This window comes from Rhopilema esculentum, chromosome 12, assembly GCF_057945365.1.
Source record: "Rhopilema esculentum isolate cy_ngs chromosome 12, ASM5794536v1, whole genome shotgun sequence".
Taxonomy (NCBI): Eukaryota; Metazoa; Cnidaria; class Scyphozoa; order Rhizostomeae; family Rhizostomatidae; genus Rhopilema; species Rhopilema esculentum.
Window position 1 is genome coordinate 7496652 of NC_142826.1, and position 14887 is coordinate 7511538.

General features: G+C 37.8%; 1 protein-coding gene across 1 annotated transcript; it reads right to left on the reverse strand.

Annotated features, from left to right (window-relative positions):
* Nucleotides 1-662: 662 nt before the first annotated feature.
* LOC135681789 (uncharacterized) lies at nt 663-14607 on the reverse strand. Its single transcript, XM_065196401.2, has 5 exons — nt 14460-14607; nt 3653-4236; nt 2693-2830; nt 2006-2152; nt 663-1086 (listed from the first exon to the last, which is right to left on the reverse strand). The coding sequence occupies exons 2-5, from the start codon at nt 4226-4228 to the stop codon at nt 889-891; spliced, it is 1059 nt and encodes a 352-aa protein (XP_065052473.2). The 5' UTR covers nt 4229-4236; nt 14460-14607; the 3' UTR covers nt 663-888.
* Nucleotides 14608-14887: the final 280 nt, after the last annotated feature.

The window sequence follows — 14887 nt, forward strand, 5'->3', positions numbered from 1 at the left end:
TCTATGAATGAGGTGGACTGATATTTTATATATCATCTTAAAAACAGTTTTGTCTAATATCTTCTTGTTTTCTTGAATCTTTCAATTCAAGGATCATGCTACATAGTAAACAAGGATACCCCCGAGAAATAAATATAAATGAATTAAGTATGAAATACTATTAACCTCTTTCTCTTTGATAAATTTTTTCAATTTTGCACCATTTGTAAAAAATTGGAAAAACCAGACTGCCTAGTTACTTATCAAAGAGAAAATATACTCTGTGCTGGCAGGCTGCAGTTTCTTATATGGCCATTTCCTTAAAGTAGGGCCTAACTGTAGTCAGTGGCATGAGGTAGTTTAGGGGGCCTTAGTTGAATGCGTAAGGAACCCCGACCAAACGGGCCCCACATTACTTTTGAATCCATGTTTTGAAGTCTTTACTCAAATAACTCAACTTTTAATAGGGAACGAGGAAAAATCATCATTTTTAGATCCCTGATTGTGCCCCATATGATTTACAGCGTTGAATGGGACTTTCGTGCAGTTCGTAAATAGAGGCCCCGTCTCGGTATTTCCTTAGGGCCTAAGATGCCTCCGTTTCGCTACTGACTGCAGTGAATAGTAGGTCTATCATCTCTCAATATCTTGGGGTTCTCAAGATTTATAAAATAGACCGGGCCTTGAAACCTTCAGCCTCAAATTATAAAGAGACTGTTGTTATTACAAAGCCTACGTCAGACCATTCAGTCCTCTTTATGAACTCTACATCAACAAGTAATGAGACAAAATGCTAATGGTTTAGAATCTCTTTATTTCTTTCTCTTCCCAAATTTGAGTTTATGATTGAGTGGTTAGACATACTAATTGTTGAGCTAAAGGTTTTGCTATAAACACTAATTCTGAAGATTAAAATCTTTCTGCTGCTTTGACCATATTGGTAAGCTTTTGTTCAGCCAGGTTAAGGGGCAAAAATATCATTCCACAATCAGGAGCAACAATCAAACGTTCTTTCGGGATGTACTTCAAAACATCTGATATATGGTCGCAGATCTCGTCAACTGTCTCCACTCGACTTTTGACAACGTCAATTACACCAAGCACGATCTGGAATAGAAATAAAACAATTTGATAGCTTTGGATTGCAAAAGAGCATATGAAACGGTCGTGAGCATTTGACATTAAACTTACAAATCATTTCTTTGATTTGTTTGAGCAGAGCCCAGAGAATGCAGCGGACGCATGGACCATATGGTGTGCTGAGACTCCTTTTTCTTTGTCACAGGGTAGTCCTTCCTCTTCGTTTGTTGTGCTTGCCTTGCACAACGATATTTGCAACACCGAGTGTCACGGCCCACGCCACGGGGGGGGGGGGGGGGAGGAGGGGCCATGAACACCCCCTAATTTTTGGAAAGCAAAAATATTTCTAGAGAGGACATGTTTTAAAGCACTAAGTTCAAGTTCGAGTTATGAACTTGGTCCCTCCACCTTGAAATTCGTGGCGTGGGTCCTGTTAGCATATCTAAAAAAAATTCTCAGTTGTTCAAATGGAACAAAAATTCAAGATTGCCAGGATTTCTGCTATCTTAAATTTTTTTATCTGACAAATTTCAAAGTAAAGAGTATCAGTGGATAGAAAATGACTTACATAGAACATCATATTTTAGAGAAACAAAAATGTTCCAAATAAGCTTTATATTACAGATTTAGGAAGATTATCATTACATATAACAAGTTTAAGAGCAAAAATGCCCTTTTATATAAGCAATTTGTTGCTTGCTTCATGAAGCCAAACGCCGACAGAAGATTAACAGAAGTTGTTTTAACTCTTGTTTTCTGGGCACGATATTTTGCCAACACCAAAAACATATAAAAGTGACACTTGGCTGAAACAACAGCCTGTTAACAAGTGAATAATATTTGGCTATAACTCTAAATATTCATTTTATATCAATATTCATTCAAATTGAAAACACTATACATTCGGAAAAGGCAATATTGCGTCAAACTGGTAAACGTCTGCTACCTTTATCTTTTTAAAAGCTTTGAACATCTCTGGACTGTTCCTTCGATGTTTATCCTCAATTGCAATTGCATCAATGTTTGCTTCATCCAAAACACTTGCTAGCTTCATATATGCTCCTTGGTCCGATTTTTCGTAATCTGTTTGGTCCTGGCATGCAATTTTTTTGATTTACTATCAACAAACTTTAAAAAAACAACACAAATTTAATTTTCTACAAATTAAGTCAAGCAAATAGAAAAGTAAAAAGCTAGCTTCTATGTGGAGTCAATGAAGTCCCAAGCTACTGATGTTCGCAAGGACAGTCGCTGTTATTTTTAAAGTTTTAATTTTAAGTGATCTAATAATGATAATGTAAATGGCATTGAAAAAAGCAAACATTTTACAACATACTTAAAGCTTTTTCGTCTGACACTTCTCATAGCATAAAACGTCAGAATAAGGTTCCGAAAGAACAAGATGGAATATACATACCAAGTTGTGAATCAAAATAGGCCAATTAATGAGAATGTAACTCTAAGGATTAATAAAAATGTGCTTGAGGAAATATGAATGTCCGCGACCAGCGCTACTCTATGTCGTTGCTCTACCATCTGAGCTACCCATTCAATTTTCTATATCAATCGTTTTCAAATCGAATAAGAAAAAAATTAGGCTAGCTCGATATCTTAAACATTGAATCGCAAGTACCAAATAGAAGGGGTATCCGCAACAGGCATGTACTGTTTTGAAAACATCTCGCGGGAGACCGTCAAAACAGGATGACAAATGTTTGACACCATACTTTATTGCTCTGTCTGGATATCTTGTTAAAACAGGCTCATCGACCTAAAGAACAAAAGTCAGAAAAAATATATCAAACATAGGATAATTCACCAACAATGATTTGGAGCAGCACAACGATAATAATGCAAGTTAAAATGAAAAACACATAAAAGTCTCTAAATGGTTCTGTTTAAAAAGTGGAATGATTAAACTATTAATGAGACCAATCAAAATTTGTCAATGATTTGAGAACATGCCTAGCGAACATGCATAATCAAAGAGAGTCATATCCACTAAAAACTGCTTGCTTAAACAGACATGCAAAAAAGGGGGCTGGAGGCTTAAGATTAAGGAATCGACCACCACATCAAACCCCACTTTGCAAAAAACGCCAAAAAAAATTAAAAAAATCGACCATCAAATCAATCCTTATTTTATCAGGCTATAGCCCCCCTCACCTTTCTCAGCGCTACGAGGTGCCTGTTAAAAGAGACTCTGCAAAAAAGAACTGGAAATCTACTTTGAGCGAAATTAGTTAAACAATTAGTTGAGTCCAAAAAATTGTGAGCGTTCAAGACAGGGAAAGGGCAGAATTTCGACTTCATTCAACTCCCTAAAAGAAGAACTTACGAAGAAATTAAACTTACACCCCTACCCAGAAGAGGAAGACAGAGAATATAGTGACAGGGCTGTCTTGCTTGTGACAGTGCAATCAGCTGAGACAACCTAGAGACTAGTTAAAGTTGAGGCTCAACACTGGGAAAGACCATGCCCTTTTAGATGTTGGAAAGCAGTACTGAAAAGTGAAAACAGTATTGTCAGGAATTCACAACCCTCTTGTGTCTTTTAAGCTTAGTATTTTGGTGCCATAGGTAGAAAAGTTACCTGTATCTCCCTGCAGCCTGCCTCGGCAAGCAACTTCAACTCAATGTTAATGCAGTCCGCCAAATCTTTCATAAGGCTTTCGTCGTCATTGTAAAAATCATCATAAAATGTGTCAATAATCGTCATTGGACCTGGAACTGTAACTTTAATTGGCTTTTCGCTCATTTCTTGAACCCATTTCCATTCTCCTGCAAGGAAACCACGGCCATCTTTGTGCAAAATTTTCGACACGATCACTGGAAGATGTCCTTTCCAAGAGCCGTTTCGGCAAACCTTTTCCTTGGTGTTATGAAAATCAAAACCTTCAAATCTTCGACAAAAATTGTAAACATATTGTACTCTCCTAAGTTCACCATCGGTTATAACATCTAATCCACACCGCTGTTGTAGATCAACGATTTCTTTCGTGGCTCTTTTTAGCTGATCTTCCACATCTGAACTATATTCCTCTATGAATGCACTGCGATAAACTTCAAAATAATCCGGGTTGAATTTTCCATCCATCACCCAACAAGGAACTTTTAAATATGCAGGCTTGGTCATACTCCCGATAACTGTCGTTTTTATTAGACCCATTGCTCCTTCTGAATGAAAATGAAGCAAAAGCAGTGTTAATGCTTAAGGTATCGTGACAGAAAGACACTCTTGTACACAGCAAGCAAGTTTATAATCAATATAAACACACCTTCCATTTTTGTTTATAGGCATAACGTGATGGACTCGACGATCTCTAACTATATCGTAAAAAGCCGGGAGTTGACATTACCTACAATCCCTAAAGGGTCTGGGCCCTACATTGATAATATTGTAATCAAAAATTTAAAAAGTCTAGTAATTCAACTGAGTAAAATCATAGTCAATAGAAAAAAGCAAGTTTAAGTACAGTTTTTCTATGACTATGGTTAAACATTAATTAACAAAAATTAACACTCTTTCTCTTTGTTTTCTGTGCTCTTCCCTGCGCTACGAGAGCTTCGTTGTACATACTTTGCATTTTTTCGAAAAAAGTAAACGGGGGGTATAGAATAAGGATGGCATTGGTGGATGTTTTTCGAAAATTGATAAGCAAGGGAAGACGTTAATCCCAACTCTAAAAGTATTTGAGTATGTTACACGAACACACAGTAAACTTGGCTACTATTGTAAAAATTGACAACCCAAGCGTGGTTAGGTTTCAGAAAGCAATTAACAGCGCACCATTCAAGTGGCGATCCTACTCTATTATACTACATAGTTCAAGACCTATTCCTCCAGCATAGTTCTCATTACGCTAGTATAATGCGATCAACAAGTCGCGGTTACATGAATAACCACGATTTGGCGATCGAGATACGGTGGCCTTCAACTGCCATGCTGCCATGGCGAAAGCTAAAGATTCACATCGCAAATAGTTAGTAGCCTTCCCCTAAAGCCCACGGCAATAAGTTAACAGCATTCCCTAAAAAGTTCCCGGCATTCGCCAAAAGTTTTGGGAAATCCATAGTAAAAGGAAGCTCACATCCCCTCAAATTGACAGAATTAATGGCGCCATAAACCTAGAACTATGCCAGTTCGATTTTTGCTAAGCTAAACTCCAGAAATCCAGATTTTTGAAAATTGGTTTTGCTTTCAAAAAATGGTTTAGATTTGCCGAAAATTTATCGGAAAAATTCTCCAAACTGGCCAGTTCAGACTGAAAATCAAATCAGATTAGGAAATCAAAATAAAATTCAAAACAATTACGCATTCGTTCAGGTGGAAACTTGCCTTAAAGGTAAATGAATTAGTTATGGCATTGCAGAACCAAACAAAAGCTGCGTACTACCACAACAAAACGATGCACGACATTTGATCAGCTGCGCTTTTTATCGAAATGCGACCCATAGGAAGTAAGGAGCATTGATATAAAATTGCCGGAATGGAACTGAAATTCGATGATTTTTACTTGATTAAGGGGGGGGGGGAGGGGCTTGCAGCTTATGATACTTGGCCATTGTTTGATAATACCCACGTTGTTGTGCACATCAGGACCGCTGAGAGGGGGGCAAGCGGGCAATTTGCCACAGAGCCTGGACGTCTAGAGGGCCTCAAATAGTAATGAATTTCCTTTTAAAAATGGAATTAATCAAATGTAATAAAAGTATCAATAAATATACTGGATACGCGTCATGCAATGCAAAGCCCGTTATCAAGACGATGCTTAAGGATGTCTAAAGAAAGTTAAACGTTTCTAAAAATTGCAAGAAATTGACTGCAACCAATATTCTGAAATGTATCCCACATCAACCTACCGGTAGCCGTTGGAACGAGGAATATGTTCTGTCTCTTGGAGGAAAAATACAACCACTAAAATTTTGGGCTACACACCACGTGCTTCACTTGCGCCTGCTATCATTAGCCTATGCTCCAGACCCTCTCCTTTCAAGTTATCATGGGCGTGTTCTTCGCCCTGTCAGTAGCCTGAGTTCCAGACCCCTAACTTAATTCACATGAATATTCAACTATTTGGGGACTAGGGCTCAGGCTTCCTGTCAGCAGGGGCGGTGCTATGGGGGTGTGGGGATTCCCGAAAGAGTTATGAATTGGCTCTCTACTCGGCAGATTCGACATTTTTGGTGCTTACTTGGAGGTGGCATATATTAAAAAACCAATGACAGTCGATGGTATATTTGATTGTTTTCATTTTCATTTACCCTGGGTGCCAGAGCCTCCATCATTTAGTCTCAGAAATATAGTTCAAAACTAGTCACTGAAATACTTTTTTTGAGCGAGGATTGGAAATATTTCCGCAGTCGTCTATAATACATTATCCCCGGATTCATGAGGCTCTGGTACCTAGGGTAGCTTTCTCGCCCCTCTGCACGTTAATATTTCAACTGAAAACTGAACAACTTTCAACAAAAAATTTTGGCAAACTGATACCAGTGATAACCAAACTCCACATTACAATGTTTCAGGGTTGGGTGCCTGAATGACGAGGATGGTAACAAGAAAATCGAATCGATTAAAACGTTCCGCCTGTGGATCTTAACTCTAAGAGCAAGGTTGCATTTTAAGGTAATAACAATTGCTTGAATGAGTGCATTTTCCAGCAAACTGGAAGCATCAAAATTTGAAAATTTCCCCATCTTTTGCGGCAACTATTGGCTGTGGTAGCAGAGTCAGGAAAGTATTACGGTCGCACGGCCACGTATGCATGTATATTGCATGTGCATGTTTATTGCTTGTGTCGCAATGATCTGTGAGCTAGCAAAAGCTTATCGAAGTAAAAGTGTTCCATATTCTGCTTCATGATTGAATAAAGAAATTTTTCTGATATCAAGAAAGTTTCTTAAATAAGAAGGCACTGATGCAAATTTTTGCATCCGAAGTTTTCAACGATAATTTATGAGCCACAAATAAAGTACCGAAGTGTGACGTCATCAAAAATCTATTTCTAGAATTTCTCAATTTTGACCAAATAATGTGAAAGAACGAGATAAAAACGAAATTGGGCGTGATATGGACGATGAAAGATTTAAAGTTTGCTAGCGAATTACTGGCCTGGTTCATAAAGTTATGAACCAAGACCAAATTACAGAGGTTTGATGGGGCAAAAGCCTGTGCTCATATGGCCATATCTTAGGCAATTTGTGTCACATTGAACTGATTTGGCATATTTGGAAGTATTTCATGATGCTGTCTCAGTTTATGGGATCAAATTCAAAAATTCTGAAAATAGATTTTTGTGACGTCACCACTTCGGAATTTTGAGGGTCGTATTCTTATAAAATTATTATGAGAAAAAGGGGGTGTACATCGCCTTCTTGGACATCAATGTTTTTCATAGATAAAAAGGCATCCACACCTTGCCGAAGCATAATCGCACACCATTGCAATTTTATACATTATCATTATCAGAACTGGATTTTGTATATCATAGCGACTTCATAATTCTCCAGCAAAAACTTGTTTTGATAAGGATACTAATGTAAATTTACGCTTTGCTCATTTAATATTTTCGTTTATGTAAATTCACCACACTGAGGATTAATTTCGCATGTAAATGAACTCACTGTATTTTTTCCTTATTTATTTCTCAAAACTAGAACCAGGAATCTTCCTGGAGTTTCATCTCTATCGACAGACAAAGCGTTGGCCCAGCACATAATCATTCATTGATTCCTAATAGTATATAATGTGTGTTCCTGAAAGTAGAAACTGGACCCTAATCTCTGATTCTGGGTTGCCCAAAATGTACTCTTTTCTCAGACTTTGTAACCCAATTCACTGAGAACATTCAAGCTTGAACAAGTATTTTTGAAGCCAATTCATGTATGAACCATTCTATTTCCTAAACCTACGTCGAAAGGCATACGAAAGAGCAGAATTCACTAAATTTGATTTTGACAACGATGATCCCTTATGGTTTTTTATATAAAATAACAAAATAAAAAACTATAAAATAATAAAATAACAAAGTCCTACCCTCTTTGTCGTTACTCTGACTGAGTAAAAGAGCAACCCTATTGACAAAATTCTAGCATTCCGACCATCCTTTCTCAGAGATTTTCCGAACTCACTACGTTTGACCAACTGACTGAGCCTGCTGGGAAAGCAGCTCACAGTTTCAAAAGTAGCTTTTTTGTTCTAACCCCTATAAATCTTGTCGGACTTATCTTAAAGAACAAGGAATTTTCTTCCAACACATTATATTTGTTGCATGCAAATGATGTTTTTATCATGTGATTCAGTTCATAATGCTCGCAATGCGTACAACGTTCACACTACACTGCGTCAAGAGTGACACAAAGGTGAAGTAGATGCAGCAGTAAAGCAAGATTATCAAATATTCTTATAGCTATGCCTCGAGGCATGCTTCATGCTTTGTGCTTGCTGCTAGTGCTTGCTTCATGTGTGTTCACACACCACTTGATTCTGCTTCCGCACCTGCTTCTGCTTCAGCTCTTGCTTCACACGTGTGAACAGGGCCAGTCACATGGGGGGGGGGGGGTGGGGTGTAACACCCCCCAAGAATAGACATTTGTGTTTTAGTCGGTAAAATTAGGATTTTAGTCGTTAAAATTGGGATTCTGACGGGTGGATGATCTTTTTTAAATTTTCAAACGAAAAATTGTCCTTCATTCAATTTTTAAAAACATTCAAAATATTAAAAAGTTTTGCAGTCTAATTTTTCCGTTGATCCAGCAAAGGATTTCCAGGAACATCGCAGATAAAGGTTAATCCCAAGAAATTTGACAAAAACAGAGACAATTTTAGTCTGGGATATGCATTTTTAGCCATTCTAGAAGGCTTGATTTCAAAAAATTTCTTTCGCGTCGGACCCAACCATGGTGGGTCCTCCTATGTCACTAAACTTGAGTCTTAGCCCCCCGGCCTAATTTTTATGGGCCAGTCTCTGAAAGTATGAAGCACAATGCCCCCAGGATCGTCTACAATCTCTCAACCTAATTTCATGCGAGAAATATTTTTCATAAAACCTATCTGTTATCAAGAAATGGGTCCAGTTGAAGAACAGAAGAGTTCGATCAAGTGTTTCTGAAAGTTGAATAAACTACGTGACTACAAAAGCTTATTTTAGAACTTTCATAAAACTAATAGTTTTACCGCTGAAGTTGCTTTGTAACAGCTGAAATTCAAAAATTAACGATGCTAAAATATGCTGGTTGCATTGACGTAGTGAATGTACTCGGTAGATAAAAACTTGCACCCCCCCCCCCAAAAAAATTTTTTTTCCTGAAACCGGGCCTGCGTGTGAACCAGGCTTAAAGGTTGATGGAGGATGCAATCAACTTGTTGTAGTGAAGATGGCCTGAATCATCTGAATACAGACTCTGTTGACAAATTGAAAAGGGGAAAAAAGGGAAAAGAAACTTTTTCTCTCAATAATTACAATTTTTTGCATTAGTGCCTCTTGAAGGAGAACCTATCCCATACCGTTTCTACAACTGGCCTCTGAAATTCTTCGCTGAAATTGTGTTGTCAAACAAAAGTACATATAACACACTCATTTTTTTATAAGAAACAGGTTAAAAGATACGGTAGGCTCAATTGTTTGAAAGTTAAGAAACAACCCTACCCAAATTAACAAAAGCTAAGAAACGTTTATAATTTACAGTTTTTATTTTCCGAGTTGACACTCGAAACAGTCTTGACATTGAACATCACTGTATATTGCAACACTACACTTGACATGCAGTTTGCGTTCATTCTCAGTAAATTGTGCACTTAAGAAGTTTCCATTAAATAAGTTTGTTTTGACATCAACTTGACGATGAAGTTCAATGAGCTTAACTGTTTACAGATCTGAACAGAGTTAGTCATTCTAGGAAAACAAAATTCCTTGATCACTTTGTTAATCTATTTTTGAATGTGAGTGAACTGTTTACTTTACCTTGGAAGCACGTTTAAAAAATTTATTAAAGAAATTTAAGAAATATGTAAGAAACTTTTGATAGCAAAATGGGCAGAAAATTTAAGAAACTGCCTACCAGCACTAGGGAGATTTGCGCTCTTTCCTCCTCCCGTGTCTTCCTCTGCATTAATAGTAGAGGCTGCACGCAGGCTAACCAGCACCGGACCGTAGTTTCTTATGAAAAAAATACGTGTTTATGCTTAACTTTGTGCAGAATCTGACTTACTTTATCCTTCGCCCAATTACGTATCGGACAGTCTGGAACCTTCGTAGTGTATTTTGATTAATTATGTGTAATCCTTGTCATTATTTTACCACATACGCTATTGAATTTGTAACGAGAACTACATCGTCATCACATCTAGGCCATAAACTCTCTATATTGGGATAACCTCGCTTCAATAAAGGAAAAAAACACTGGGAGTTCTTTGGGCTTTAAAAAACGAGCCAACTTTCAATATAAATGAAAATCTTGACAAGTGACACGATTTGGCGCCAAATTTTTTTTCTTTTAACTTAAAGTAAAATGCTGTATGAGAGTGTTGTTGAAATATTTTTTCAAATTATGGCGGGAAATGAATCACATGACACCGTGACGTAGATTGTGGTAATTTTTTATTGCTGCTACTGGTATACAGTGCAATAATTAACGTTTATAACACGCTTCTAAACGAATTCAGTTCGTCTGGACCTGTCGCGTCATGTTTCGTAAACTCTCTATTAAGCCTGGTTTTCATATATCGTAATCCGTCGGTGATGATCCCCGATGCACAGCATTCTTGATGGTCGGGGACCATCCCCGACGGTCGGGGACCATCCCGATGCTATAAACAATATTGAATCGCCAAAACTATAATTTTGATGAAAGTTTGGGAATATGGCTGCTGATAAAGGCCAATAGTAAACTTTTGATACTATCATCGATCTATGATCAACAAATTGACATTTATGATCAACACATTGATAATTTCGGGATATTTTGCAAATGAAAATTCATTACAACAAAGTAAGAAACTTTCCCCGCGCACCCGTCAGAAAAATGTTGCTCCAGAAAAAGCCATTGGTACAATGAAGATAAAAAAGGAGAGGTAAATTCCAGTATGAATTTTCTTAGGAAAATTTTTTGTTTGGTGGATTATGTAATTATCATGACATAGCTGAAGATTCACCCTGATTCACCTTAAAACAATGATGAAACTCGAACTCAAGACTAGGAATCAAACTAGGAATTATAGCCCCCTTAATGTTCCCTGTACTATCGAAAGCATTCCAGTTTTTCCGCGAAACAGTTACCCTCCCTTCAGCTCAAATGAACTCACTTTGGACAGAACATTCCTGATCAATTGTTCTCTTTACTATTGTTCGTCGGAAAGCATCAGGAAAGTCAAATTATTTTGACTTTTGAGATGATCGGGGATGATCGCCGATGGTTCCCGATGACTCGGTTTTCATATGTCGTAAACCATCGCAGACTGTCATAGACCATCGGAAGCTGCGTCGGGGATCATCGCCGACGAATGACAGGAAAATTCCGAGTTATCAAAATGTACGTCATAGCGTCACGTGATAAAAAGCAAAATCGCGCCCCTTGCACCCCCTGATTAGAATTTTTTGTTCTAAACCAGGAAAACCTTTCTTCTAAACGATGATCTATAAGTTAATGAAAAGAAAAGATAGGGTGAAAAGCGTGTCGCTTGTCCTTTAAAGTTTTTTTATCTACACTAACAGTAGGAAATTTGTTCAAAAAACACAAAGTTAATAGTTAATTAACCGGGGGAGGGGGGTGGGGAGTCCCTTCTTTTTTCGACATCAGTGTATACCTGATTTTTCTAGCACCTAGTTTTTATAGCACCTTATTTTTCTGCCAATATATAGGGTAGTCATGGGTAATGTCGGACACCTTCAATTATTTTGCCAATCTGTCAATACCACTATTATTAAACTGGAAACCTGCCTTCTCTTGCTGGGAATTGATGGTTTCAAGTTGACGTCATCAATTTTGTATTTCGCTATCTACGGATCTTTTTCGAAAATGGAATTCACAGTGCCGTCGGAACGAAATTCATATTGGGGGGGGGGGGCTGCCCATTGTTCTCCTTCTCATTTAGTACACTGTTATAAAGGAAACATACTACAGTTTAACAATTATTGGGGGCTCCAGCCCCCCCCCCCCCAGCCCCCCCCCCCCCGATTCCGACGGGTCTTCATCTTTAAATTAGTTTATACTGAAAAATCCAGTTGTTTGGACCCGGTTGAGTTGACCGGAACTTGCTGCTGCAGTGAAAAAATTTCACCACAGCAACAAATTCCATTGAAATGTATAGGAAAAGCTAAATTTTTAAAATGGGGTGATTCGCAGCCTGACGGCCCAAACATTTTGAAATTTTTGCCTCAGACTAATTTCAACATGAAGGTTCCAATTCTGTTATCCATTTTTGCCAAATGTGAAGATATAAATTGCTCGAATCCGAGAATATGGCTAATTTATTCCATCAGTTTTGGTCTTATCAAAATTTTCTGGCAGCGCCATTTTTTAGATAATCATCCCATCAGCTGTCCGGCATTGCCCACGTGCAATAACTTCGTCCACGTCCAGGAATGTTGGGGAATCTCAAAATCGTGCCATGCGATGAGGATACCCATGTTATCCAATCAAAATATATTTCTCAATCATGCAATCAATCATAGCATGAAGTCAAAACAAAAACATTGAGCATTCCCTGATCATTGCAGAGAGCGACATCTCAATTTCCGAAGAGTAGAAAATCGAGGGAATTTAGGCCCACTCACTTCACTGACATGCATTCAAAACACATTTATTCATTAGCACGCACAGCAAAAGGGCTCAAAAAGAGAAAAAATTGAACATAAAGATACCTTAACATGCTTTTAAAAATCTTTTTATTAAATGTTCATGACAGATTCCAAAAAAATTCCGAAGTAGATTTGTCCGTGATTGCCCAGCGTCCGGCATTACCCATGACTACCCTAAATAAAGGAAAGACCACGGTAGCAAGCTGCTCGACGGGCCCCAAGGGCATGTTTGTGCCAAAAACTCGATAAAAGTCGCAATACGCCTAGAACAAACAACAATGAACATAAACAAATTAATAACTGCTAGATTTTTACCATTGAATACGGGGCAACATCGAAGCAAAATTGAGTACTTACCAATGAGGTGCTTACTCAACCACACTTCCACCTTTGAACATGTGCACACTTTACAAATAGACAAAATTATCTGCGCAACGGCGCTTACTTACGCCAGTACGTCAGTTTTTTTTCGCAATCTTTTGAGAAATTAGTTTCGAATTGAATTTCAATTATTTGTTCACAAAAGTGATACCGACAAAACAATGGTAACATGAAGGCAATATTCTAAGAAATTTTCATCGCTGAACAAATGCATAGCGATTGGCAATATATCGCACGAGTCCGGATCCCGTGCATAGATCAGTGATCCCGTGGGTGCGTTTTGGTGGTGGTACACAATATAGGTTGCAGGACTGAAAGATACAGCGTAGCTGAGTAGCTGAACTTTACTTAGATGAACATAAAAAAGACAGGCTTATGCTCATTACGATAAAAATGATTGCGTCAACTTGTTATTGTCTATTAAATATATGATATAATAAATTTGTTTCATTTGATTCATTTGATTTATTGAAATATACCAGTGAAAAAAGACACAAGCAAAATAAATTTTACATATTACATATGAAAATAGATACCCCAAGAAAAAACGATTGGAATTTTTAATAACTCAGCCAAATGCTCCTTTTGTAAACTTTTAGCGAGAAACAAATTTCTTGGTGAATTGGCGCATTACCCGCCAGGGCCGAACTAAAGGAGGGCGTTTTTTCGTCGGCACGGACACGTTATTGTTTCTCGCTCTGTAAGTATGATCTTTATGTAACAGTTCCAACGTGTTAAGATTTCTGTAGCAGCACAACTTTAAAAATATTTCACTAGAAATGCTTCCAATTTAATTTTTAAAATTCCAAACACTAAAATATAAACACATAAAAGAAGCAGATAAGATTACTTATCTTATGACCACACCCAAAAAGAGTGAGACAGGCACTTTTTGTCGGCAAAAAGCAATACTGTACGCCTCTGAAATATTTTTTGGTTTAGCCCCTGTGACTTTCATAGGTCGCATAAGAGTACGATAGATGTGGCAAGGAATGGCTAGAAATATGTTTATAATAGAAATGATATCTAAAGTTGGTACCAAATGAATACGCAAACTGAATTAACTTTAAGTCAATATGAAGTAGAATCAATTATATTCAGTCAAAATTACGAACAGTAAAACATGACAACAACGGCATGAAGTTGTACCAAAAGGCTGGCGAAATTTGTAGATAGAACGTACCAGTACAAGAGAATGATAATATGTAAATGACTTACTGTGGTGCACACTTGCGAAACGGTAGATTGTCGTAATGTAGCGATATATTGAAGAAGATGGTGAGCCATACAGCTCAAGAAGCTTGCTTGATTTCTCTGACCTGTCTTCGTGGTCGTAGCATTCAAATAACCTTGTGTGGCCTGTATCCCATTCCTAACAGTGATGTCTCCGGGTAAGCTAAAGAACATGCAAGATTAGTCACACACGTCGTGCATTAATCCTACTGCGGCGGTGTAAAAAATAAGGGGTTAGCCTAAATAAGTGTTAAAAACAAACAGTTGCTCCACGTGCCAGAAAGATATTTATTTTATTCCTCGTATTTTTCAATTCATAGAGCGGAGGGGGGGGGTCAGGTTTAATTTCCCTACAAATGGAAACAGCCATCTTTATCTGCCAAATAGTTCAGGGATGACGAAGTCCATTTTGG